The sequence below is a fragment of the Phalacrocorax carbo genome, chromosome 1, assembly GCF_963921805.1.
Source record: "Phalacrocorax carbo chromosome 1, bPhaCar2.1, whole genome shotgun sequence".
Lineage (NCBI taxonomy): Eukaryota > Metazoa > Chordata > Aves > Suliformes > Phalacrocoracidae > Phalacrocorax > Phalacrocorax carbo.
The window spans coordinates 71,662,206-71,689,438 of NC_087513.1; the positions used below are offsets into that span (position 1 = coordinate 71,662,206).

Sequence of the window (27,233 nt, forward strand, 5' to 3'; positions counted from 1 at the left end):
TTCTGCTGATGATGTGATTCTGCTTAGTGATGACCACAATGAGCACCTCTCCCTCTACACACCACTTTAGAAGCTTTCTCCTCTTTTTTAACCCCTACTTCCTACACAGCACACAGTGAAGCACTGGTTTAAAGATGTTTGTAGCCTGGAATGTCTCTGCAGTGATACATAAACAGACATGTAAGGTACAGTTTCTGCAGTGCTTTAAATATATTTTAGTAGCACTGAGACATCTGAATTTAGATCGAGCCTTTACAATGACACTTAATTTTCATTTAGAAGCCATAGCCCTGCATGCCTTCTGGACTATAGATGGATACATTCAAGCCCCACAAATTTCTGCATTAGCATCCATCTTTAAGCTATAGCTTTCCTTGAGACATCTTCATCTACTTCTCCATATGGTGGCAATCACCAAACAAAACAAAAACCAAAACCAAACATCAACAAAACAAAAACAAAAAATCTGCATAAGTTTACTGTGTTTGAAAGACCTTGGGTTCCATTGAACTTTTAAGCTGAGAGATTTAAAACACTAGAAAATGGTTGGACTGGGCTAGAGGCCTTTTTCATCTTTCAGAAGAAAATTCAAGATTACTCTGTTCAAAAAAAAAAAGCATTCTTCTGTGACTTAGTGATTAGAGCACTTAGCTTGAAGCAAGGAAAGAAACACAAATCAAATATCTGCTCCAAGGATTGCTTGGGCATTTTATTTGATGATTTTTCTTTCATAGTTAGGCTGAAGAAGAGCACATCACTCACTCTTCCATTGTGTGTGTCTTTTTAAAGCTTAGGGTGAAATAGATAGAGGGAATATCTTGGCTGAGAATCTAACCTGAGATGAAGTGTTAAGATGTCTTCATCCCCAGCAAGCTGATATGTGCTGAGTGCATTCAGAAGCAGAGCATTAAACATAACCTAATTGGGGAACACCTAAGCACCTTTGGAGGTAAATGGGATATGTGAGAATCCTGTTCTTGAGGACCTGTGTTGTAGTAGAATTTCTCTTATTTTTCAGTGTTCAAGTCCCAAAGGAATGAATTTTGAAAGATCTGAAAGCCCTCAGCTCCCTGTGATGTATATTTTTTAATGTATGCCATCAGAGCGAACATGTTGATTTTCATCAGGTAGATCTCCAAGCCAGCCAGCCAGTTTCAAAAATTTTACTGAAAAATGGTTCCATTCTTTCATGGTACACACAATCAGCACAATGAAGGGGAAAGAGGGCTACTTCACTTTCATCTGCTGTATGACTGTAGAGATCATTGCTGAAATGACCCTTCAAAGCAGAAATTAAAGTTGAGTTGTTGGGGAGGAATGATTTAGGAATAGCATGTTCAACACCCCTTAATCTGATAGCTATGTCATTTACAATAATGGTAATTACTAACACAGAGAAACCTAAATGCTTTTCCTCTTTTAGCCAACGACAACTCCACAGAATTATTCACTCACCATGATTTCAGTTGATAGACTGGTTTAAAAATAAGGATAGCCCTGAAATTCCTTCTGAAATGTGAAACTTGAAAATATCTGAACATTCACCCAGCCCGCTTTTCCTTTTCTTTGGAAGATCGTGGATATTTTTTGGTAGAGTAAACTAGCTCTCAGGGTTACCTACTTAGAAAGTAGCAGGATTAAAACTGTGAGGTGATTCTTAATAAATAATGCTATCAGTTAGTTGAAGTAATTGAGAAGCAACAGTAGGACTTTGAGAGGCCGTTTCCTGCTCCAGGAAAAAGCTAATAATTGCTTTTATTTGACTCAGCAGTTTTGTGGAAAGCATTAATAAACTGACCAATGAACTTCACTCCCCTCACTGCTGGAATGCAACTAAACTTCAAGACTTATTTCAATAGAAAACTTCTGAACTTGAAAGTATGTACCAAGAAAAGATTCGTACCTGTAGTGTCATGCTAATGTGTCAAAAGTACCTTGCATTATTGCAAAGATTGTTGTATTAGGGTCTCTAAATGAACAAACTGTAGATGTGTATAAAGAGATTAAAGAAATCTGACTAGAAGATCTTTGACAAAGCATTTCTAACTTGGAAAATACCACTTTCTCAAAAGAAAACTTTTATCAGAGGCAAATTTGAGTTCTAAGAAAGTCTTAACATTCTCACATCTAGGATTTAATTTCTAGGGGAAAGGACAGAAATAAGCTCCTTGAAGAAGCCAGTAGCCCTGAGGTATTTCCCTGGTTTATCAAACATCCTCATTCAAATCCTTGTCCCAGCTGGTCACTGGGCTATTCTTCTCAGGGTCAGCAAAGATAAGGACTGAGTGTGGCCTCTTTTTCTCTACTTGGATGCTTGTTAAAAATATATATTTTGTTAAACATTGGGAAAGAAAATCATGTCAAACACCTTAAAAATACAGTTCCTTATTTCTGACCCATTATATCTTACTCTGATTAAAACCACAGGAATTCTATTCAAGCTGGTTTTGGCTTTTTAAAAAGAGATAAAAAAATTCAGTTTTGGGTTATTCCCAGAAAGTACCTAGGAACCTTGATCTTTGAGTGACCTAGGGCAAAAGAATATTTTCAAAGACTCTACAGAGAGGAGTAAATTCAAAGTTGGTATACGTTTTCTCTTCCAGAATGGTTATTGTCATTGTATGGTCACCTCTCTTCCTAGAAGTTTAATTCTTTATATTTAGTTTGAACTGAAGATTAAGAAAAAATGAACTTATTTTAATGTATAAAGTATACAAATGCCTTTCATCTGTTTCAAGAAGTGTGAGGAGTTTCTCATGCTTTTGTGCAAGACCATGTCAAAGTCCCTTGCCAGATCAAAGGTCTGGATGTATTTTCAGAGATTTTAACACTCTAGTTCTTCTCTAAAAGAATACTGACTAAGCAAAGTGTATAAGAAATATATTTAAAAGTAGAAGCAAACCCCAACTGTTTAAATAAAGCATATTACTTATTATTTTACATTTCTTCTTGCAACCTCTTTGCCTTACCTTGCCAACGTTGAAACCACACAATATCTAAAAATGTTCTCAAGAATTTGTCCTGTTTAATTTTGGATTTTTTTTTTGTTGTTAAAGACTTGTCAGTGAATAGATGTTTAGTAAATTTCAGATTTGCTTAATTTACATAATTTCCTGAATTCTAGTAATATATCTCACTAATCTAACACTTGTCTTGCAGTCTGCTGATTTATAACATGACTAGCTGCAGTGAAGCAAATTAACTCTATCCCAGCTAAAACCATGACATGGATACACAGGGCAGCCACTATATTCTTTATCAAATGTGTGTTGGGATTACTTTTATCAATTTTGCATGTTTCTGTACAAATAGTTTCACTCTTTAAAAACTAACTTCCTGCAAATATTCTTAAATCTTTGCCTAAATGGGGTAGTTTACCTTAAAGTTACTGCTTGTAACTTATTTTTTGACTTCATGTTTTGGGGCAAAATTTAGGAAAGAATCATGAACGTAACTGCAAATTTGTTTTAAAAGTTTGAATAATCTCTTAATTCTGTATTTGCTGTATTTGGCATTTCAAATTTATGGAAGTTATTTAAACTAGAAACTGTGGGGATGGAAGATGTGGTCTTTATAAATGTCTGTAGGACATTTAGCTTTAGTTTGCTGTTAAAAATTATATATCTAATTTAAATTTTTAAGAATTCTGTGGTATTTGTAATTATAATAAAGTAGTTATTTCACAGTATCATTCCAAGGCAGAATTAAGGCTTCTTTGGCCATAAGATACAGGGTTTTTATACCTTAACAGTTTTGGATTTCCTTTAAATTTAACCTCAACTCTGAATTTCTGAGGCTTATAATGTCAGGTTTGGGGATAATTACATTATTTTTACACTATATTTTGTCCTCATTTTCCTGGGGTATCCAGTCTAAACAGTAACTCTACTCTAATGTTATATACATTTGGGAATGAACACGGTAATAGTGATTGTAGCTGCCAACTTGTCCAGAAGGTGAGCCTCCACATCCACTTTTCTCATCTTATCAGGTAGCTGACTTTAGATAGAGGCCCTAAATCAACACCCATAAAGCCCTTCATGGTGCATCTGTATCAAGAAGTCTTATTAGGCACAAGAGGCAATTCAAAAAGTGTTTGCAAGCCTGTGTGCCAACTTCCATTCCTTCACATCAGAAAAATGTGTTTGTCTCTTGGGCTGAATAGTTTAGTGATCCAGAGCTAATTAAAACTCGGAAATCCATCATTCGGGGCAATCTGGGAGTTGTAATGTCCCCCAGAGTGCGCGTTGCTCTGACTTCACTAATTCTAACAACACAATTTATTTTGAATTGGTATTTCCAAATCAGACAGAGCAAGCAATAAAAATTTCCTCTTGCTGGGTGTGGTGAGGGAAGCCTCCCATGCAACTCCAGAACACAAGGTTGATTTTGTTAATTTAAGGTAACTTGAGCTGTCCATAAACAGCAGTGTCCTGCTGTAGTAAGATGGGAAGATTATTTTAGCTCTGGTAATAAACAAGAGCTGGGGATTTGTGTAATTCCAGGGGTTTCCATCTGCCCTGGTTTTGCGTGAGCATATAAATAAATAAATGACGATAGGCAGAGAGCAGCATTTGTTTATTCACCTTCTGATGTGCTCGCTGCTGAAGTTGTTACATGCAAGTCATTGTCTAAGGCTGTGATCATTATACAGTCTTTACAAAGGTCAGTATCACTACCCTCACCTCACAGAGGGGAAAACTTGCAGAACAGGGAGTGACATGCCTGAGCATATCAGCAGAACCAGCTAGCAGGGAGAGGAATCTATCTGTTCAGTAAAGGTTATGGTTATGATGCTCATGATGCTCCTTCCTTCCCTGAATGGATCCCGCACACTCTCCTGCTTCTTTTCCTTTTTCTAAAAATAATGGGTGCATCTTTTTACTGTTTCGTTCACCTGCATGGCCCCTGTTATTGTGCCATTTGTGTGTCCAAAAGCAGACTCAGACCTGGTTTATGTTAGCTGTGCAGTGCACACAGTGCCCCAAAGATTGCTAGGGAAAGCTGAGCCTCAGAAACATACACAATATTTCGCAGTTGTCCATGCCTCTTCACTTCTTTTTAAAAATGCCTCCTGTGTTTACAGACTAGCCTTAGTCCAAAAAGTAACTTACTGATGGAAGATACATAAGTTGCTTACTTATTTGTAAATGTATAAATTAGGCTACTCTATATACAATGCATAAATATGTGTCTTGTTTTTAAAACAAATTCATTTTTTCTTGGGAGATAACATCTCCATGCTATCAAAGGGGTTTAATGTCTTTGGTTTTCCTCACAGTCCTGTAATCTGCTTTAACATGTGAAGTCATCTCAGTCCAGCAAACATACATTGATTTACTTGCTGTTTCTGCAGCTGGGGACTCAGAAACCCACCTGCCGATTCTTCCTTATCTTCTTGGTCAGTCTTTAGCCACATCTGTACTGGGTGCAAATAAGTTGAAATAATGAGCTCAGAAAATGTCTAAATTAAACACAAGTGCAGTGCCTCTGAGGTCTGTGCTACTTCTTCTATTTGTCTATGCAGGTCTCCCAGGAAAAAAATCCACACTATGGAATTTTTTTCCAAGCCCCCTATAGTTTTAGAGCACAATATATAAGTGATTAGCAGTAACGAGAGCTTAAAAGGATAATTTAGTCTTTGTGTTCATTTAGTTCTCGGCTACTCTTCTCCCTTCTAACAAAAGTGCCAATTAGTTCAAATTATGATGTAAACCCCTGTCAACGAAAGAGTGGTTGAAGAGTTGCAACTCATTTATTAAAGGTCGTCAGAGTACACATCACAGAAAAGCAACTTCGAACCACCATTGGTCACTTACACATTCACATCAGTGTTCTAAATGTGAAAGACTTCATATCACACAACTGCTTTCCCCCGAGTCTTATCTTGTTCACATCACAGCTTCTTTTTCTGCTTCCATTCCACACTGCAAATGCACCTACAGCTACAAAAGAAACTTCAGAAAATGGTTTTGTCTTTAATCCTCCTGAGCTGTGTTCTAACAATGAAATAAAATGTTTGTACTAACAACATTAATAGCTTGAGAAGTGGAAAAAGGAAAATTAGCCGTGAATTAGGTTTACGCTGAGTGTTGACTATAAACAATGACTTTGCAGGAATTTCTTACTTCTTCTGTAGATGACTTAGTAACAATTTATTTCAGTTTGCAATTCAAAAGGTACGTTCTTACAGCAATGTTGCAAACCAATGCTGGGATCAAAAAGTCCATCTGAGTTCTCTTGTACCTCTAACATCCTTATCTCAAGTAAAAGCTGTGTACTCAAAACTCATCTGCCTGGCTGGCTGTTTCTGTCGCAATGGGCAGAAGAGAACCTAGCTCATTCTCTGAGTTGTTTTGACTGAGCAGTTCTTGGAACTATTGTAATGAAGATTATTTGTCACTAAAAGAAGAGATGTTGAACGTAATCGAATTTCTGACCTCACTAACCATTAAGACGTGGACAATTTAAAGGGCAAGTCCAGTGTTCTATAACTTCCTTTATTCACGTACTGGATTCTTAATTCAAGTGGATTGGTTATGATTAGAATTTACACCTGAACTTTCTGATCGTATTCAAGTTCTCTAGACTGAATTGTGTTAACCTGCCAAATCATGCTGATTTTCTTATCTGTAGACCACATGCATGCCTGTTTCTAAGACTTTCTTGTACATGTAGTGCTCAGTCTGGTACTTCAGACCATAATTTTTCATGTACCCAAAAACCATGTGCAGCAGATGTGGTACAAACTATCCCACTCAGCTCCTTTCAGCTCTTTGGAAACTCTGACACACTTTCTCCTCCCTGCCATCTACACATAAAATCAGCAAGGGTCCTTCGTGGTTGCAGTAGGTTGCCCTGCGTTTTTTTCTTCTTGTGGAATAAATGTATACTGCCCTCCACCTTATTTAATGTGTTGACACATCACAGTCTCTAACATATTTGTCCTCAAAATTAAATCTTGAGATAAGAAGTATAGTATTATCCTTATTTTACACCTAGCTTAAATGGCAACCTCTGTCACACAAGAAGTCACTGATAAAGTGCAGAGCTGACCTAGAATGTCTCGGCAGTGTGATTTGTGTCGTGATCCCTGCAACTGCACAGATACCAGTATAGCAGTGAGGCCATCAGTATGCTGCCTCTGCTGATCTAGGCCAGATTTGTACTAGCCACAGATGAAAGGTTTGTTCTCCTTTTGTTTGTCTTTTAAGCTATTCAGTTCTGTGTTCTTTCATGTAATTTCAGTAAACCCGGTTCACCTTTTCTCCAGTACTGAGGCAGTATTTCTGTCTATGTGTATTGCAGGCGGCTCATTCACGGAACTGTGCTGCTTAGCATGACATTGTACAGCACGCTTACAACAACAATGATTACCCCAGGCATCTGCAGTACTGATACACCAACCTCAGTAACATTGCAGGTAAGAAGGCGAGAAAGCAAAGGAAAGGGTTGTTTTTTAAAAAAGTGTAAGGAAAGGGATTATTTCCACAGCTCATCAAGACCACACAAATTAAAAATGCTATTTCCATTACAGGTGCTCAAAGAGAGCATGGTAATCTTAATGGATAGAAGCACATAATTCTGCACAGTGGCAACTATGTATGATACTTTCATATCGAATACCACCCCTGAGTGCTAGAGAAGGTTTTTATAGGGTAATTTTTTGTTGTTGTAATTCTGGTTCCAAAAATACTTTTGACACAAATTGATGGCTTGGTACCTGACTTACAGCTGCCTTTTCAAATCTGAACTTTTGTTCTGGGTACTATTGAATTGCATGACCTTGTAAACATAACATACAGCTTGCAATTAGACTGAGTAACTTAAAGGATTTGCAAAGGAAGTGGCTACAAGAAAACTGCCAGTAGGCATCAGCATAACTCTCCCTCAATGACTACATGCTGAGCACCCACTCATTGTGGGCAGAATGGGGCTCCCAGTGTAGAAAATGCATTAGGCTTGCATGGTAGTTTTGTCACCTTTCCAGGTTAAATTAGCAACCGGATACTTCAAGTGCAAAGCCAACTATTTTCTGTACTACAAAGCTGAATGACTATTAGCAAATGATGTGTAAAAGCAGATAATACAGATAAATGAGGCTCACCTAAAGATGCCCTATTTTTAATAGACAAGCAAATAGGGATTTTCTAGTCTGAGGAGTTCAGTCAAAGATGATGCCTTAAAATAGTTCCCCCTATTAATAATAAAGGGAAGATGAGACAGTAAATGGCTATTAATTTATAACCTCTTTCTGCTGAAAGAAACGGAATAGCAGGATCTCTCATTCCCCCTACCTCATTTTCATTTATTCCTGTGCATGTGACAGTATCGTGATTTGTGAACACACTGGAAATGTCATAAAGATAGCTTCTCTGATGTGACCGACAAGACACTTATATTTTGTAGGGAATAACTTTGTTAACCTTTAGAAGAGTGATGTATATCAAATGCATATATTAAAAAAAGATACAGGTGATTGTGGTGTGCATTAATAAACCAAAATGGGATGTGCAAGTTGAGCTGAATTTTGAAGAACAAGCTGAATTTTCAGCTAAGTCTGTATTCAGATTATCAAGCACCTCAAGCTTCGTAATTTTGATTGAAAGTTTTCTTTCTCTGTACCTTAAAAACATATAATATATAAGTAATATATTACATACAGTGAACATCTTCAAAGAATTATCCCTTCTTCTTTCTCTCATATTTTGTATACTTTCTGTACAAATCCAAGATAACCGTTATTGGCAGTTGTACCTGAGAACACGTTACTAAAAGGAGTTCTCCATTTTCATTATTTTTTTTTAATAAAGATTGACTTTCCAGAAACTAATTTGGAGTTCATTAAACCTGAACCTGAAGAAAGAAAAGATGATCTTGAAGAGCCAACCAAAGACTGCCTGAAGCATATTACAAGACTTTCGCAGACGCATTCTCTCTTGCTGTAAGTTGTGCTCAGCTAACCCTGCTGATTCTTGGCTGGCTGTACTTATCCTATCAATCACAATTAAATGTATCCTATTCTTTAAAAACAAAATTTTCCTTTGAAGGAGCCTAGCTTGATTGATTTGAAAAATAACACCTCTAAGTGAGAGAATAGATCACAACAAAGCCTAAATAAGCCCCTGGAGGTGGCAGTGTATTTTACCAGTTCAGAAAAGGATCATTTTTCCCTTTCTATAACTGTATCTTTTAGTGTCTTTGAAGTGAGAAACTAATTTTTGATTCAAAACGTTTTTATTCAAAACGTAAGATTTTCGGGTGATGCAGCAAGTCTACATCAGTATTAGCAAGAAGATCTTTGGGTTCTATGAAAATCAGCCTCCTTTAGTAATAATACACTCAGACTTCAGCTATGGTAGTTAAATGGCATGTAATCTTTAAAACAATCTGTGTCAAGTTACAAGCAAGGAAAGAAGTATGGAAAGTTTAGCTTTCACAGAAGGTGGATAAAGACAAAGTGAAAGAAAACACTGTATATACTGGGGCAGGTTAGTATGCTCAGCTGTACGTACGTTGCACTATCAATTAGTATTATGTACTCTATAAAATAATTCTCAATATAATCAGAGTGCAATTTGGAATACAGGTGCTTACAGAACACAAATCACAGTTAATTGTCTGAATTAATCCTCCATCAAAGGCCAAAAAGTGCATTAGGTGCCATTTCAGCTCTCTCAGTGTGATACGACATATCTGTTAAGACTTTCCTGTGTTGATTTCTATGTTGGTTGTTTGGGATTTTTTAAAATCAATTTCTTTAAAAAAGACAAGAGGAAAACTTGCTGCTCTTTTTGTTGTTTACTTCAACTTTTAAAAACACAGGATGAAATGTAAAATTATTTTTGTTAACAATGGGACCTGTGATTTAGATCTTTTTTATTTTATTTTTAAGTATGAATAGGATGTCAGTATTTTATTGTGAATAGCCACTGTGCCAGGGCACCAGCAAGTTGCCAGCAAAATTTCCACCTGCAAAAGGATTTCCAGAGGTGATCTGGGGAGCTTCAAGTCAATGCACCTGACCTCTATTCATGGTAAAATGCTGCATTCTGTAAGAAGGAATAAGATCATTAAGCATTTAGCTAAGAGTAATTTGTCAGGAAAGAGCCAGTGTGGCCTCTGTGAATAGAAACCCTGCCTCACCTACCTGTTGCTGTCCTAGAAGGTTGTCAGTGGGTACATGGGTATTGGGGATTTGGTGGATGTTCAGAAAACTCTGCTGAGGTTCCACATGAGATTGTTAAAGAGATGAAGTTGCCACTGGTTTAGAGGAAAACTAGTTAAAGGCAAAGATTGGATGTTTAATGGTGGCTTTTCAGAATGGAAGAATCAGCAGTAAGGGTCTTTCAGTGCTAAAGGTTGGGACCAATTTTTTTCAGTATCTTCATTGATGACATGGAGAAGGAAGTGGGTGGGGAAATCTCCAGGTTTGCAGGTAGTACTAAGCTCTGCCTGATTGTCAAACATGGGGCTGTGGAGGGGAGATCCAGAAGGACCTTACAAAACTGGGAATAAACATGGCAGATGGGCTTCAATGTGGATAAATTTCAGGGGATATATTTAAGGAAAATTTTTCTAAGAATCTGTACATGACACTGAGCTCAGAACTAGCAGTTACAATGTAGGAAATACATCTTGACATTACTGCTGATATTTCCCTGAAGTCATGAGTACAACGTGCGGCAGCAGCCAAAAGTGCCAAGAAAATATTGAGCGTTGTCAGGAAGGGTGTAGAGAAGAAGCTAGTTTGCGCCATTTCACTGCTGTCTAAAACTTTGACATGCTGTATTTTGAGTATGCTGTATAGTCCTTGTCTCCACAACTTGGGAAGGACACAGTAGACCTGGAAAATGTACAGAGAAGGGCAACTAAAATGACTAAAGCGATTAAGCAGCTGCTTGAGCAAGAGAAGCTAAAAAGGCTGGGACTCCTTAGTTTGGAGAGGAGAACACTAGAGGATGCATGTGTATGTATGATTAATTTTTATAAAATCATGATCATGGTAGACAAGTTAAATGCATTACTAATTCCCATAATATTCAAACTAGTGATATTCAATGAAACAGTAGGATATCAACTGTCAACGATTGGAAGAAAGTACTTCCTAAGACAGTTAGTGGTAAACTTGTAAAATCTGCTGTCACAGAGCTGTGGATGTACACAACATCATCAGATTCAAGAAGGCTATACACAAATTCATGGATAACAGGTTCATAAATAGGTATTACAAAGACCAGGCAAGGGTAGACCCTATAACATCCCTAACACAACAATTTTGGGTTCTGTGGAAATATGAAGAGAAGAAACCACTGAAAGTCACCAGGCTGGATTTAAGGATTATTTGATAAGTTCAATAACAGGGTCTTGGAGGAAACAGAATGGTACTCCTGGATTTTTCCACAGTGTGGTGTTTTCCATTATCCTCTCTTATGGGCCAAGATAGTCTACCAAATGAATCATCAAGGTGAAGAGTAGCACATTTGGAGTTTCAGTGAAGGAATTCCTTTTTTAAGTACTTTCTGACTGGGAGGAATCTGTCAGCCTCTAATTTTTGTTGTATCTGTACCACAAGAATTCTTTTTACCTTCCTCAGTCATGATAGAGTTTTGTTAAAAAAAAAATCGTAAAAATATATTGGTATGCAAACACATTATTACCATGATATCTGAAGATCTCTTCCTTCCTTGTTTGGGTTGTTTTTGTTGGTTGTTTTTTATTTGTTTGTTTGTTTTTTATATGTCAAGAAAAAGAGAGGAATCTAGGTAGCTTTTTAGTGGCAGTATATCTGTATGATGGTGCTTCAGGCTTACAAGCCTGAAATATGATTTGGAAATAAATGGGTGTCTGTGGTTAGAAGACACAAGAAACCTTTCTCAGGCTGTCGGGATTCTTCTATTCATTCTACTGAAAGCAGAGGGAATATGTGAATGGACAGAAAATATTCTTAACCTTATGGCAGAAAAAGAAGGCACAATGGTTAAAAACAGACAACTGCATGCTTGTCCTTGTTATAGGCTGTTGAATCCAGTAGTGTTATGAATACAAGGCTTCTGTGGCTCCATGTCCCCAGGTTCAGCCATTAGAGACATGGACCGCATATTCCTGATAGGAATATCAACAAATCAACACAGGCAGAAAGCAGTATCATACCAGCACACACAAACACGTAGCACTGCCACAAAATGGACAGCACAGCCAGCCTGATTCTTCTCCTCCTCTCTGCCTGATCAGGGTCAACGTCCACTGGGGACTGGGGGAATACATATACATACATGCATAAATACATTTATATATAGTATCAAACTATTAATTGCTCCAGTTGGGCTCAGACAGTCAGTCCTGTAGCTGCCTCAGACCTGCCTACTCTCTCCAGCTGCTGACACCCAGACATGTGAGCCCCCAAGGTTCACAACCACACTCTGGTTGCTGGTGTTTGGACTTCTTCCTGTTACACGGGTGGGGGTTTCCCCGGTAGCTGGTCTAAGACATACGGTCTTCCCAGTAGCTGACTCTTGGACCCATATCTCTCTGGTAGCTGGCTCAGATCACTGGTCTCTGCAGCCAGCATCTCTTGGATGTTGATTAGTGAGGGGATCAATGGGACTGAAGGAAATGAACTTCACCATATGGCTCCTGTGGTCCTCACAGCCCTTCACTGTGCGCTGCTGTCTGACCTTTGGTGTCGTCGCCAAACCAGGCAAGAGAGGGAAGACCAAGAGAATTCATTAACTACTGCTAGCCACTTTGGCTGATGTCTGAAAACAGTTCAGATGTGAGCTTTTGATTTCTTTTAGGATTACTGTGTTTGAAATACAAACCCAAGAAAACTAGCCATCTGAGATAATAGCTGCACTTCAAACGTGATACAGCCTGCTGTGCGCAGTGGTTCCCAGTGTAAGGATTAGAGACTGGTTTGAAGCCAGGAAGATGGCTGTCTTGTTTCTGCTATCTTTCTTTCCTTCATTCATTGTTTTCCTTCTACCTTACCTTTTCCTCTCTTTCAACTTCCCGTTTTCTTTTCCTTTTTCTTTTTGCCTCTTACCTGGCAAGACTCAGTTTGCCTACCAGTGGTCACAAGAGTGCCGTTGCTGTGAACTGTGATTAGAAAGGCTACTTCCAGTTGGGTGAATAGTGGAACAGGTCTAAAAAAGTGTGGTGATGCTGCACACTTTGCTAGTCTCTTCACAGGAGACAAAATTGCAAGTGAGAATTGGTGCCGGGGGACAGAAATTTGCATTTGCTAGCTTTGCTGTTCTTTCCTCTGTTTGCCTTTTCTCTTCTTACACTTTAGTACTGAACATGAACAAGAAAAACAGCTCAGAAGCATTTAAACTCATTTTTTGCCATTTTCACCACCAAAAAAAAGTAATAATTAAGACCAGCTAACAAAGCTTTCACAGAAGCTGTTTGCTTCATTTAGCTAAAGGGATTAATGAAAACTTTCAAACTGAAAACTACTGAATTATTTAGGTTTTAAGATATTTTATTTTTATTAGTGTTGAGTAGAAGGCTATGTATTGTAATATAGCTGTTAAATAAAGGGAAATTTAGATATAGCTCTACCTAAAATATCATAAACTGCATTTTTATCAATAAAGAGAGTTTATTAGCATCTTATTGCTGTTAAGCCAAGGAAATGTCCTTATTAGCATAACAATCTTCAGATGCTGTATATATGCAAAATACTTTTACCGTCCATCCTAAATGTCCTATTACATGTGTATGTAAACTTTTATTAAAACTAAGAAACTTAAAATGAAAACAAAAAAAAAAAAACCCCACTCCACTCAACATTTAATTTCATCTCTGATCTTTAAAACATGGAAAGAGAAAATGGTATTGCCTCTGGAGTGAAGTCAGAGGGAGAAATCTGTTACTTAGACAACCTGATACGAGGATTGATTTCTTATCTCCCTTTGTAAGCTCAGTTGAGGTTTTAGCTGCTTTAATCTGAACAACAGATTGACTAGTTTGGAGGATGCTGTCTGAAAGCTTAAATCCCTGTTTAAAGTCAACATATAAAAGGCGTCCTTTAGCTGAACTGTCCTGCGGAATGCTATCCAAATGCATAAGAAAACCAGATAGGCAATAAAGTCTTAGGTCTACTTCTATCTCTTTTTCTGTGTGTGTCTTCTTCACACAAATATTGTCACAATAGTCATGCTGTGAATTCTGAAGCCATTTCTTTAAATGGTTACCAAAATGATACTTTTAATGAAATGATAAATAAAAGTCATGACAGAATTTGTATCATAGTTAGGTTCATCTTCTGCAAACATTTATGTGCTTATTCTCCTAAGGAAAAGAAATAAACATTAATTCTTGTGACAGTAAAAAACATGCCCATCTTTGTACTGCCACACTCTGTTCTTAAGTGCTTGGCAACATAAAATTGCAGAGAAAAGTTCTCCACTGCACACAGAGCCAAAGGAACTCATTGCTATGAGCTGTGAAAGCCACAGTCTTGACAGTTAGAGTGGGGCTAAGATAGTTTTTTGGCTAAGAATGCCCCAAAACATTGCAAATGGAAGACCTTGGAAGGAATGTAAACACTTGGATTTTGAGCCCAGCTTACATCTGCATAATGAAAGGCTTGACTGGAAATGAGATATTTACTTACAGCCTTCTACAAAGTTTTTCACACCTTGTTCTGAAATATCTAGGTCCATTTAAAGTCACAGTTACATTACATTATTAAGTAGAAGGATCACCAATCTGGTCAATAAAAACAATGTTCCTCTTGGTTGCGGTAATTTTTTATGTGATCTGGAGATCAGTTTGCACTCTCAAGTTTGTTTTTGAAGGCTGTAATATGAAATTAAGGAGATAGTCTGAGCTTGTCTTATGGGGAATTTCTTCTGTTTTCTGATGGTATCAAAACCTAGGATTTAATATGCATGAGGCAAAGACGACTGAATTGTTGACAAATCAGAGGTTGTATAGCAAAAATTATTCTGAGGCATTTCTTGCTGTGGTGAAATATGGTGTGATGTCTGACCATTTTATCAATATCTGATTTAGATCATAGAATCATAGAATTGTTAAGGTTGGAAAAGACCCTTAAGATCATCGAGTCCAACCGCTAACCTATCACTGCCAAGTCCACCACTAAACCATATCCTCAAGCACCACGTCTACCCTTCTTTTAAATACTTCCAGGGATGGAGACTCAACCACCTCCCTGGGCAGCCTGTTCCAATGCCTGACAACCCTTTAGGTGAAGAGGTTTTTCCTAATATCCAACCTAAACTTCCCCTGGTGCAGCTTGAGGCCGTTTCCTCTCGTCCTATCGCTTGTTACTTGGGAGAAGAGACTGACCCTCGCCTCACTACAACCTCCTTTCAGGTAGTTGTAGACAGCGATAAAGTCTCCCCTCAAGCCTCTTCTTCTCCAGACTAAACAACCCCAGTTCCCTCAGCCGCTCCTCATAAGACTTGTTCTCTAGACCCTTCACCAACTTTGTTGCCCTTCTCTGGAAACGCTCCAGCACCTCGATGTCCTTCTTGTAGTGAGGGGCCCAAAACTGCACACAGTACTCGAGGTGCGGCCTCACCAGTGCCGAGTACAGGGGCACGATCACCTCCCTTTTCCTCCTGGCCATACTATTCCCAATACAAGCCAGGATGCCACTGGCCTTCTTGGCTGCCTGAGCACACTGCTGGCTCATGTTCAGCCAGCCAGCTGTCAACCAACACCCCCAGGTCCTTTTCCTCCAGGCAGCTCTCCAGCCACTCCTCCCCAAGCCTGTAGCGTTGCATGGGGTTGTTGTGACCCAAGTGCAGGACCAGGCACTTAGCCTTGTTCAGTCTCATACCGTTGGCTCCGGCCCAACGATCCAGCCTGTCCAGGTCCTTCTGTAGGGCCTTCCTGCCCTCCAGCAGATCAACACTTCCACCCAGCTTGGTGTTATCTGCAAACTTACTGAGGGTGCACTGAATCTCCTCATCCAGATCATCAATGAAGATATTGAACAGGACCGGCCCCAACACTGAGCCCTGGGGAACACCACTGGTGACTGGCCGCCAACTGGATTTGACTCCATTCACTACTAATCTCTGGGCTCAGCCGTCCAGCCAGTTTTTAACCCAGTGCAGAGTGCACTTGTCCAAGCCGTGAGCAGCCAGCTTCTCCAGGAGAATGCTGTGGGAGACAGTGTCAAAGGCCTTACTAAAGTCCAAGTAGACAATGTCCACAGCCTTCCCTTCATCCACTAAGCGGATCGCCTTATCATAGACGGAGACCACGTTAGTGAGGCAGGACCTCCCTTTCATAAGCCCATGCTGGCTGAGCCCGATCCCCTGGGTGTCCCGCATATGCTTTGTAATGGTGTTCTAGATGATCTTCTCCATCATCTTTCCAGGCACCGAGGTCAGGCTGACAGGCCTGTAGTTCCCCGGATCCTCCTTCCAATCCTTCTTGTAGAGGGGCGTCACATTCGCTATTTTCCAGTCATCTGGGACCTCCCCAATTGACCAAGACTGCTGATAAATGATGGACAGTGGCTTGGCAAGCTCCTCTGCCAGCTCCCTCAGTATCCTCGGGTGGATCCCATCCGGCCTCATGGACTTGTGAATATAGATATCTAATATCTATGAGGCATTTGGTACTGCATCCTTTTTTGTAAGTGAGTACAGTGAAGCACAGCATGCTAGGCATTGCAAACATAGAAGTTGCTGGGAGCTTTCCTTCCCTTTTCCAAACTCACACCAGTGCTAGGGATAATCGCACTCTGTGAGTGTGTGTGTGCGTGCACACGTGCTTGTCTTCTTGTGTGTGTGCATGGATGTGCCTAAACTCTATTTTAAATGCAAATACACTAAAAATAGACACACTTGCATTAAACAGCCAAAGCAGGGGCAGGAATGGAAGCTATGGCTAGTAGTGTTGTGTGTCTAGTTCTTACAGTACTTAGTTAGAGAAAATGTGTAGCAGATGGTTGTAACAGTAATTTATCTGGTGATAGCTGCATCTTCTTTGTCTCTGTCAGAAAACCCCAGAAAAACAAACAAACAAACAGTACCAACAACAGAGACAATGGAGAAGAAAAATGAGAGTGCTTGGGAAGTGAAATAACCATATATGTGTGCTTTTGACACTTCATTTTTATATGACCCAAGGCTGACAGATCCAGAGTATAAGTATCACTTTTCTTATAAAAGCAGGTCTGCAGAAAATTATATCCTACCCCAAGGAAAAGACGTACTTAGCTGAAAAGTGGTGTACTGCATGACTTGGCCCCTTTATACAATAAAGTTTGTTGCTATACAAAGCTCCAGGTGGTTTTAATTTCAAACTGAATTTCTAATCTTCTTTTCCAGACTCTCAGAGCAACAGAGAAGAATCTTATGGTTTTATCGTTACTACTGCAATAATCAAAATTGCTCCCTTCCTCTGGTACTGGGCAGTGCACCCAGCTGGGATCAAATGACTGTATCAGAAATATATGCCATGTTGAGGAGATGGAGATTTTCTAACCCTGTGGAGGCACTTGGGCTTCTGACTTTCAGGTAAGGAAAATTAGCCAAGTAGGAAAATAATAATAAACAGAATGATCACGTGCTGATTAATTCACCACTTCAATCAGCTCATCACAGCATCATGCTTTGGTTCACTGACTGTGCTTTCAGTTCTGTCCCTGTGTCAAAGTGAAGATATTGTCGCTACTCTTGTGATGACCTTGAGTTGAATGTGCCAGCCCTACCTTCAGGGCTGGGCTATTCTATTTCTCAGGATAATGAAAAGACTAGTTCATTCTCTATAGCAAATTCAGTCAGTTTCTGGTAAGAAGTGATCAGTCAAATACTTAACACTAACATAGCATTCCGTAACTTCAAACTACTGTACAGACATGAGGTGACTAATGGGAGATAAGGAGGACTGAAATATGCTTCCAGATTATGATGCAATGCAAATACATAGAGTCCTACCTGTAGCCCATCTTCTGAAGTAGATAGGATGAAACTTTGAAGTCAGTTCCCCATACTTTGAATAAATTCTGTTGTGATGCCTTACGTTCCACCCCTGCTTCTTACACTGGGAGCTGGTTATTTGTTGGAAGGGTTTCTTGATGTTGGAGATAGTCTTATCTATGATGTAACAGCAGATGTCAGTGGACAGAATCTGTGTCAGCAGTTACATTTCCTCCAAGAGCTTGGGAGGTATTTTGCGTTAAGTGATCTACCTGTGAAAACATTAAACATGCGGATGAAATGGTTGAGCAAATTTGGTTTATCAAGTCCTTGCTTGTCTGGGTAAGCACAAGCTGCACCAACTTTGCAATCTCGTTTCCATGTTGTACCTTTAGAAAAAAATACCTCAGCTAAAGCGCTGCCTGAGAAAAGACTGTACTCACTCACCTCCGCATTATTAAAAAATAGTTATTTAATAATGTAAATCTGACTGTCGACTGTTATTTCCCTCTGGATGTGATTTCCTAAGAATACCTGTGTCTCAGGTTTATGTATGAACTATTAGCAGTTTCACATATTTGCATACATGTCTTTTTTATGTTTAGTGGGAGTTATGGAAGCAAATATCCTGAAAGGTCAGGTTCTGGAGCATATTATCGTTATCTTATTTGCCATTATTAAATTAATAGAATCCATTTCTAATTTATGAAAGAACCATGTAGAAAGGAGTATATGGGCAGTGTGCTGTCTGTCTTCCGCACTGCGGAGTAGCAAGAGATTTTGAGATGGTTTGTCAGAGCATGCCAGGCTTTCAGATCAGGCCTTTTGTCAAATTTTGTTTCTGTGTATGGGTGGCATTTCTGCAAATGCAGAGCTTGATTGTTCTTGGAAGATGCAGCTCTGCATCAGGGTGTGGTGCAGAATATCAGTCCTGTCAGGTGCTTCACAGGGTATTTAATATGAGTCAGCCTGCCACAGTGCTTCTCAATGTGTAGTGCAGGCACTGTGCACACTGTTCATTCTGGCTACCACAAAGATTGCTTGCACGAAAAGACGGGAAGACGTCATCACTTTGCCTCTCCTGGTGCCACCGTTGGGAGTGGCTGGCACCTGCAGTGGTGCCAAAGAACAAGTACTTCTGATGAGAATCTTAGATGGTTTGTTCCTTGAGTTTCTTTCTCACAACAGATAATATCAATCTGGGGCTTTTTTGTTTCATGTTAATACTACAGAAAAAGTTCTGGATCACAGAACAAAACCTCTTTAAAAAAAAATTCTGTCCTTCACATATATCCACAATATTTTGTAGGTGTATGAACAACTGGGAAGCAAACCTTCAGAAACAGAGGGATTACATTTCCTTAAGGATGTCTAGTTTCAGAGATGATTTAACTGCTGAGAGGCATGTATATGCAAATTGAGAAAGTGGGTTGAGGAGAGGAGTACTTTCCATATAAGTGGATTTCTGAGTTTTTTTCTCTTGGTTCTCTTTTTCTCAGATTTCAATCATTTTGAAAAGTAAAGTAGCACTGGATAGGGTCCAACTTTCCTTCACCATTACCCTCACTAACTTTGGATTGTAGGCTCCATAACTGAGCTGTTTTTGAAGGTTCATTCAACTCTATCCTGTATTATGTTTGGCGCTGACAATTCATCAACTCGGTTCCTCGCTTCTATCATCCACAAAACAGCTCTCTGATATCTTGCGATTACTGAGACACAGCTGGAAGATCCGTGTTCATATAAACATGAGCAGAATATAAAAGAAATGCTCTTTATATATTCATGTTTATTTTAAGGACTTGTGTTACCATCACTATTAAATCATAGGTAAGTAATATAAATTAGGACTGATCTTTGTCTACATGTATGGTTAACTTAACTTAATGCAGGAATGCAGGAGCAGCTGCACTAAATCAGACCAAAAATCAGTCTAGTGCATCCTGTCTCCAATGGTGACCAACAACAGATACCTAGGGAAGACAATAAGAATGGGCCAAATATGACACTGTGCTACTCTCCCAACTTCCAGCAATCTTCCTGAGACAGAATTTTTTCATTTGAGTCCTCTTGAATTTTTCTTCTATGATTTTTTTTTCCAAATTCAAATTGATTCCACATAAACATTCAGCTTTCAGAACATCCTGTAGCAAGGACATCCACACTTCAGCTCTAAGTTGCATCATTTCTATGTAGCACAACTTACCACATTGTTAGCAATACCATAAAAGAGACCAAAAATTTCCAATCACTCTGAATTTTGGATGCTTCCTTTGCTGGAACTTTAGTTTGCAGTGTCTTAAAGAGAACCTGAATTCCTCCTGCACGCATGTGCTTACTCTTTATACAGTTTAGAGAAGGAACTCAAAATCACTAGTCACTTTTGCAAGCCTTGGGCTGGGTCCCTAAATTATCCTTCTCAGAGCGAAAAAGCAGTGTCTGTCCTCATGATTAAACTCAAGCTCACATTTGCAAGTACAAAGAAATTAAAATCACTGGCGGTGCTACCTCATTGCCTGGGTTAGAAGATAGCATCAAGCCCCATTATCACATATCTGAGTTAGAATGCTCTTTGCAACTTTCTGAAACTTCTAAATTGTTTTGCTCACTACACAGTTAAACGTACAATTTAATAGATATTCCTTGTTCTTTGAGCATGTCTCTCCAGCTTATGCTCTCCCACTTTGCAGGCACATCTCAAGGCAGCCAAATGATAACATACTCATTTAGTCAGTGGAAAGGAAGAACTTTCATAAATCGGAAACACAACCATGGTACATTTCACAGATAAATTCAGTAGCAACGTTGCATCCAGTCCTTGCAGCAAGTGCATTGATTCTTAAAGCCCCAGAAGCCAACACTTAAAAAACCAATTTAAAAAACAATGAATGTTTCTTTAATCAATAAAGGCGGGAAGGAGAGGGTGGCAGGGGGAAGAGCAGAATAAGATTTTTCACTCTTGGTTTTACCTCTAATTTCAGGGACGGGTGATTATAAGCCATTGCTAATTTTCCCTAAGGCAGAAGTTATAGAGCAGGTCCCTCCTACTCAGCACTACTTACTAGTGCCCTGTGCATTTTACCATTGACTTCATTTATTGAGTTTGGTAAAAAGCCAAGCTTTAGTGGAGTTAGAGCTTTCTATAACTGTATCTACATTGTATGGCACACTAGCCAGGGAAATGACACCCGTACACTTGTTTGCTCAGAGAATTTTCTTGATGACAGGAGGAAACCAATGGCAGTGTTAGAAATGCCATAATTTAAGATGTGTTGCTAACATACCAGTGTTTTCATATATGTATAGAACAAATTTTTACAAATTTTTGTCAGGTTATTTTGGCATTCAAATTATTGAAAATGAAAATCAAAATATATTAATTAACCTAAATAGCAGAATGTTTGCTCCAAGCTTGTTTTTCTGGCACATCTAGAGTACCCTTGCAGACCTGTGAGGTATCATGGCTAGGAATCAGGAAATTGAGCTAGAATCAGGAAACAGCCACCAAAGAAGGTGTATCATTTTCCAGTATTGTGCATGGCTGCAACCATTCTTAAAAGAGAGCTTTTCATCAGTAGACTGTGGAGGTGAAGATGTAACCTAACTGGTAGGTTTAACAATTTTTCCTAGAAACCTTCTGCTAAATTCTAGCTCCATCAGGGCAAGTGCACAGAAAAGGATACTCCTTTAAAACCATATGCCGATTCAGAGGATTTTGAGATCAGACGTTAAGGTGTCAGAGGAGTTTTATGCTACCTTACGTAGTTCCCTGTATGGGGCAGGCAGAGTAGGGGAAGATATGACTCCTCCTACCTCTCCTTGCCTAAAGATGTCCTTTTGGTTATAGCATCCCTCAGCCTTTGACTCTCACAGTATTATTGTTGATTTTCACGTTATGTAACAGAGTAGTTACTGAGTTTCAGACATTAGGATATATACCAATATCTGCAAAATTCAGTTTCTAGCCAATAATTATAATAAAATATGGTAGCTTGAAGCCAGAGGTTTGTCTTACACCTCTGAAAGCCAAATTGATTTAGAAGTGTTGAATCAGATTGTCATTGTTTTAATAAAAGCAGAATGTGAACTGTTCTCTGAGAGTCTACAGCAGAATGCCCAACAGAGTATTTATCAAACAGACACAGCTAGAGCATATCTTGCCTGTTTGCATCTTACTTGGTTTAAAAGGCTGTAGTTGTATATCAGTGTGGAGAGAAAACATGGGCTTATGTAAAGAAATAAGATAAGAACAAAGCAAGAGTCTACAATTAATTTGATTCTTTGCTGTACAGAACGCACTACTGATAAAGCTTTAAATCTGCTTTGTAGTAATGTACATGAAATTTAGTGATAACTTATGTGGGGATGTATGCATTGTTAGGAAAAGACAACTCTTCATTTTAAGCATCATAATGTGATTAATTCCTTTTTTTTCCACTGCCTTCAAAAATTTTTAGCTTTCTTGGCAATAAATATGAAGGTTCTACAACAGACAGCTATAGTAAGACAACTAACAATGGACAACTATGTAGGGTATGGCATGCTTTCTGTGCTTAAGTGTGCAACCTAATAAGGAGGCTAAACCTATAAATAATCAAGTTTTCCATGTTTTGTTCTTTTGTTTTAATGTAACAGAGAACAAAGTTTTTCTCTGAGGTGGGAAGAACCTTCTAGATCATATAGGTTTCAAACAGAAAACTGCTTTTTGTAATTTCTTCCTACCTTGTTCTCTCCTAGGATATGGTTCACCACATGATCTCCCTGACATCTTAAACTTAGTACTAGTTGTTTTAGTCAGGATTTCTTGTAGAAAATCTATGTAAGCGTTACTTAAAGTATATTTTCTGTAAGTAAATTCTAAGGATCCATCTGCCAATCAGTCAGCCAAAGCAAGAGCTAGTGTATCTGACCATGAGCTTTGCAGTGTTGGGGGAGGGGGGAAATGGGGAGGATTTGCATGTCTTACTGCAATGAGGAGTGACTATATTACTCTTTTTCAAATGAAAATTTTGAAAATCCAGTGTCCTTTTTACTGTTGGTGTTTGTTATCTTTCTGTACTTTATTTTAGTCATTGCCATTTTCTAATCTTCATACACTCACTCAGTGTTTTCTTTAGAAGCCCTCAGAGGAATGAAAAAATAACCAATAGAAAGTAAATAGCCCTGCAAATAAAGAGTCATGCAAGCATTTTTAGAGGTTTTTGTTTTAAGTTTAAGTTCTGGGTTTTTTCTAGCTAATTCTTAGGGATTTTGGTGACAACCATAGAACAGCTAGGAAAGAGGAGTGCTGGAATCTCCTGCCTCTCTGAAGCTATTATCAGAGGCCACGTATCAGGAACCTGATAATCTATGGTTCAAAGCCTTTGCAAAATTGGACTGATATAGATGAAATGTGGTACAGATGAGCTCCTCTTTCTTAGGAGACTGCCCTTAAAGACTGCAATATTGAATTCATTGTGATACAGTCAAGTCACTTCTCTGCTTCCAGAGTTTTCAGTATGTGTAAATAAATACATATTCATTGTAGCGAGCCCTGAAAATCAGCTGTCCCCTAATACCCAAACTATGAACCTGTTTTTCTGAGGCCTGAAGTGATTTCTCTTGCACTGAGTCACAGAGAAAAAAAATCAATTAAGTCCTCTAATAAAAGCTAATTTATGGGTTACTGAACTCAGATTTGATGCAACACTCAAAAGCTTGCAAGATTATTCACTTGAAAAACCCCTCAAGCCTTACTTAATTGCAGACTACAAGATGGCATAGTTTCCAGGCATGTGAGGGGTAAGATTTTTCACTTAGATCTGCTTCTAGACCTTACCCTGTTATCGGCTTTTAGCAAATAAACTGATGAATGTAAGCATGAATAGCATAAGCACCATGTAATACTAGTTAAGTTCATAAGTATTTGCTGTAGTTCTAGTGTTTCTGAGGATGTTAAATGTTTGCTCAAATACAAATGTAAGGGGTAAAACAAATACAATGAAATATTTTTGCATTGTACCTGTGGCCCTGAACAACATTGACATTCAAGAGAGCAATGGATATTACACCTGGGGTTTAACAAATTGTCAGGTAGTTAAGAGGACATGTTAACTGCCCATTCTTTCAAGAAAGTTCAACTCAGCCTCAGGCTGACCTCGAGATTTACAAGCTGAAGGAAACAGTTTAGTAACCAGGACCAAGAAATTACCAAGACCTCATTCAAGAAGAGTGACAAGAGCCATGTTTCCTGAAACAAATGGCTGTAGATTTTCCACCACAGTACCTATGCACTTGAGATACTTTTGCTAACTAAGATATAACCCCAATTTTTACTTAGAGTAAATTAATTCCAAACAAATTAAATGTTAGCTGTTGAATTTTCTGGAAAGGTTGGGACTAAAATAATTTTATCATTCTTTGTTTAGCTGGAAAAATATGAGTTTCTCTCATCATAACATTGCATATATTCAAATGCTGGCTGCTAGTAAGGACAAGCGGTAACATAAGTAATAACGTTTTTCTGCTTGACTTTGTGCCTATATAGAGAATATTTTACAGTTCAGTAACCTGTTGAACTAGGTGAGAAGGGGAAGGGAAAGGCTAATTTCTGTATTATCTTCACATGGTTGGCACACAGGCCTTTGGAACAATTGCATAATTAGAAGATAGGATGATATGAAAGGGATTAATTTTTTTAATATGCAGTCCTCCTTCAAATATGTTTTGTTCTAAATAGCCATGTGAATATTAAAGGAACAACTTCATATTCCTAATAGGTTGCCTAGAATAAACAAATTTAAAAAATAATCCTTGCAAAATCAGCTAATTTGGGCCTATCGTGATAATTTATTTATAATGTATTCCCTCTCTCCTCATCAAGGCCCTCTCAGTATTATACAAACAATTTAAAACTGTATTAAAGCATTATCAAATATGTACCATAACAAACAAACAAAATAATAAAATCAGACCTGAGCTGCATTGTTAAAAGAGGGTTTGAAAGTGCTACAGGTGGCAGCTGATTGCAGCACAGAAGCCAGGGCTTTCAGCTAGGTCCAACCGTTAGACTTTTTTTTTCTTTTTTCCAAAATATCCACATTTTTATTTGATGGCCTGTAGTTAATTCAATGATCACAGTTGATTCAATAATCAATTGTTTTGCTTCAGCTTGTTTTACTGAACTTAAAAGTTCAAGTTTGGAGCCAAAGGTGCCATTATACTTCTGAGCGCTTATCTTTACAATTTCTTGATAGCAATGAGCAGTCGTTGCTGCAAATGTGGTACCGTCTCCCATGTTTCATTTCTGATTTATTTTTCTAGTGGGTACATTGCCGGCAAAAGGTACTGGATGGGAAACTGGGAGAACAGCAGTTTGTTTTTGTAGTGAGATCATAAAGCTGTAATACTGGTGGCTCCGTGACACCTTCTGCCATATATGATGGTTCTGATTTCAAAGGACTTTCTCCAGGGCGAATAGACAGGATAGTCTTTGTCCTTTACTCATCAATTTTAGGTATGACTAGACTACCAAATTAGAGATTATCAAAAAAGCCTAATAGCTGTATCAGTTCAGAGTGGAGGGATTCACTCTTTTTTGTGGGGCAGACACTTGATCTCAGAGAAATGGGTCAAAGTCCAGCAGAATTTTTGAACAATATCTAATTGACTGTGGTGCTGTTTGAAGGCATTTTTTCCCCTTTGGCAGAGATGACCACTCTTGTGGCTCTGGTGACTGAAAGGTCTGTATGAACGTTTCCAGTTTGCTTCAGGAGAAAACAGAAGAGTCTTGGGATGGCAAGGGACAAGCTTCAAGTGCTGACAGATAGTTAAGGGTGACACCATGTAGCAGATATACACAGAAGAGCACATCTGTTCCTTTCCTTGTGAAAGCAGGACAGCAGCAGAACAGCTAACTGTGAACCAATAAAGGCAACTTCTGTGTACACAAAATACTCCGTGTATCATGATTAATATCCAAACGCAACACATGAAAAGGTGGAAATTACTTTTGTATTTTCATTTTTTCAAAAAATGTCCTTAATAGATTATTTTTCAGCTTTCAAATACTAAAAGAAGAACCATATATTTTTTGTCTTTTTCTCTGAAAAGAGAGAAAATGTTCTGTTAAGAGTCACTTTTGATCGGTCAGGTTACACCAAAATTTCATTCTTTTTCTTTTTTAAAGAAAAATATTTTGACCAGCTATATTTTCCAGCCTTCTTTCCCTGTTTTATCATTGATGCTACACCATGTTTTCCTCTTTTATCATTTTTGTAGTTAGAACTCCATCAGAAAATCTGTATTAGGCTACAGCCTCTCTGGTTTCAACCAGAATTTGTTGATAACGGAGCTTATGCTGAATACACAAACATTTTCCTATCAGAAATGGCTGTTTAACTGACTTGGAGCCTTTGTGGAAGGTGTTGATTTTTTTACTCAGTTTTCCTTTAGAAAAATTAGAAAGAAAACATGTTTTCCATTTCAAAATTACTTCAGTTTAAAAAATATTTTTATTGTGTTATTATACAAACCAGAAGAGCTGACATTGGAATAAATTATCTGAAACAAATCCTTTCTGTGTGGGAAAATCAAGCTTTTGTATTGTTGCTCAGAAGAAAAGAAGTCTTCAAGTGACTTTTAAAAGTTCCCATGACATGGAAATTTCCTATTTCAAGTAAGTAGGATCAGCAAGAGAAGATCTATAATTTGTTTCGTATTTCAGTACATATAAAGAAAATGTGACATATGATAGCTTAAAATAAAAAAGGTATTTGAAAATCAGGGTTGGTTTTTTTTTTTCCTGTATGACACTGTAACAGTCAACCCAATTATCTACTGTGTTTCTTGACTCTTGTTACAGCAGAGCAAATTAATGGTTTTTTTTCCTATTCCATTTTAAGAGAAAACATGTTTTTCTAACATTTTATATCAGTGAGAGCTCAGGAGAGTTGCAGCGGTTCAGTAGCTCTTAATGATATCTATTTCTTTTGCTCTAGTTTTCCAGATCAAGATATTCGCAGAACAGCAGTCCAACAAATAGAAAATCTGTCAAATGATGAATTGTTAGAATACCTCCCACAGCTGGTTCAGGTAAGGAAGAAATTGAAAGCCAAGGAAGCCTTCTGTCCAGATCAATAACTTCATTAAATACTTTTGATTCTTTCAGTTTGATTGATACATTGTAAGAGGAATAAATAAGAAAGGCTGGTCAGCTGATGCAATGATTGAATTAACAACAGGGCTGAGCTATAGACTGTTTTCCACTGAAGAGAATGTAGTTGTTTGGCATGCTGATTGAATTTTTCTGTATACTACAAGAAGGCATTTTCAAGCAAAAAA

General features: G+C 38.3%; 1 protein-coding gene across 2 annotated transcripts in view; it reads left to right on the forward strand.

The window, feature by feature from the left end:
• The window catches only part of PIK3C2G (phosphatidylinositol-4-phosphate 3-kinase catalytic subunit type 2 gamma), a 210,664-nt gene that overhangs the window by 74,543 nt on the left and 108,888 nt on the right, over positions 1–27,233 (forward strand). For both annotated transcript variants that reach the window (XM_064459408.1, XM_064459416.1), the window contains 4 exons: positions 7,309–7,423; positions 8,814–8,944; positions 17,322–17,510; positions 26,891–26,984. In XM_064459408.1, the coding sequence (XP_064315478.1) occupies positions 7,309–7,423; positions 8,814–8,944; positions 17,322–17,510; positions 26,891–26,984 (529 nt within the window). The remainder of the gene's footprint in view (positions 1–7,308; positions 7,424–8,813; positions 8,945–17,321; positions 17,511–26,890; positions 26,985–27,233) is intronic.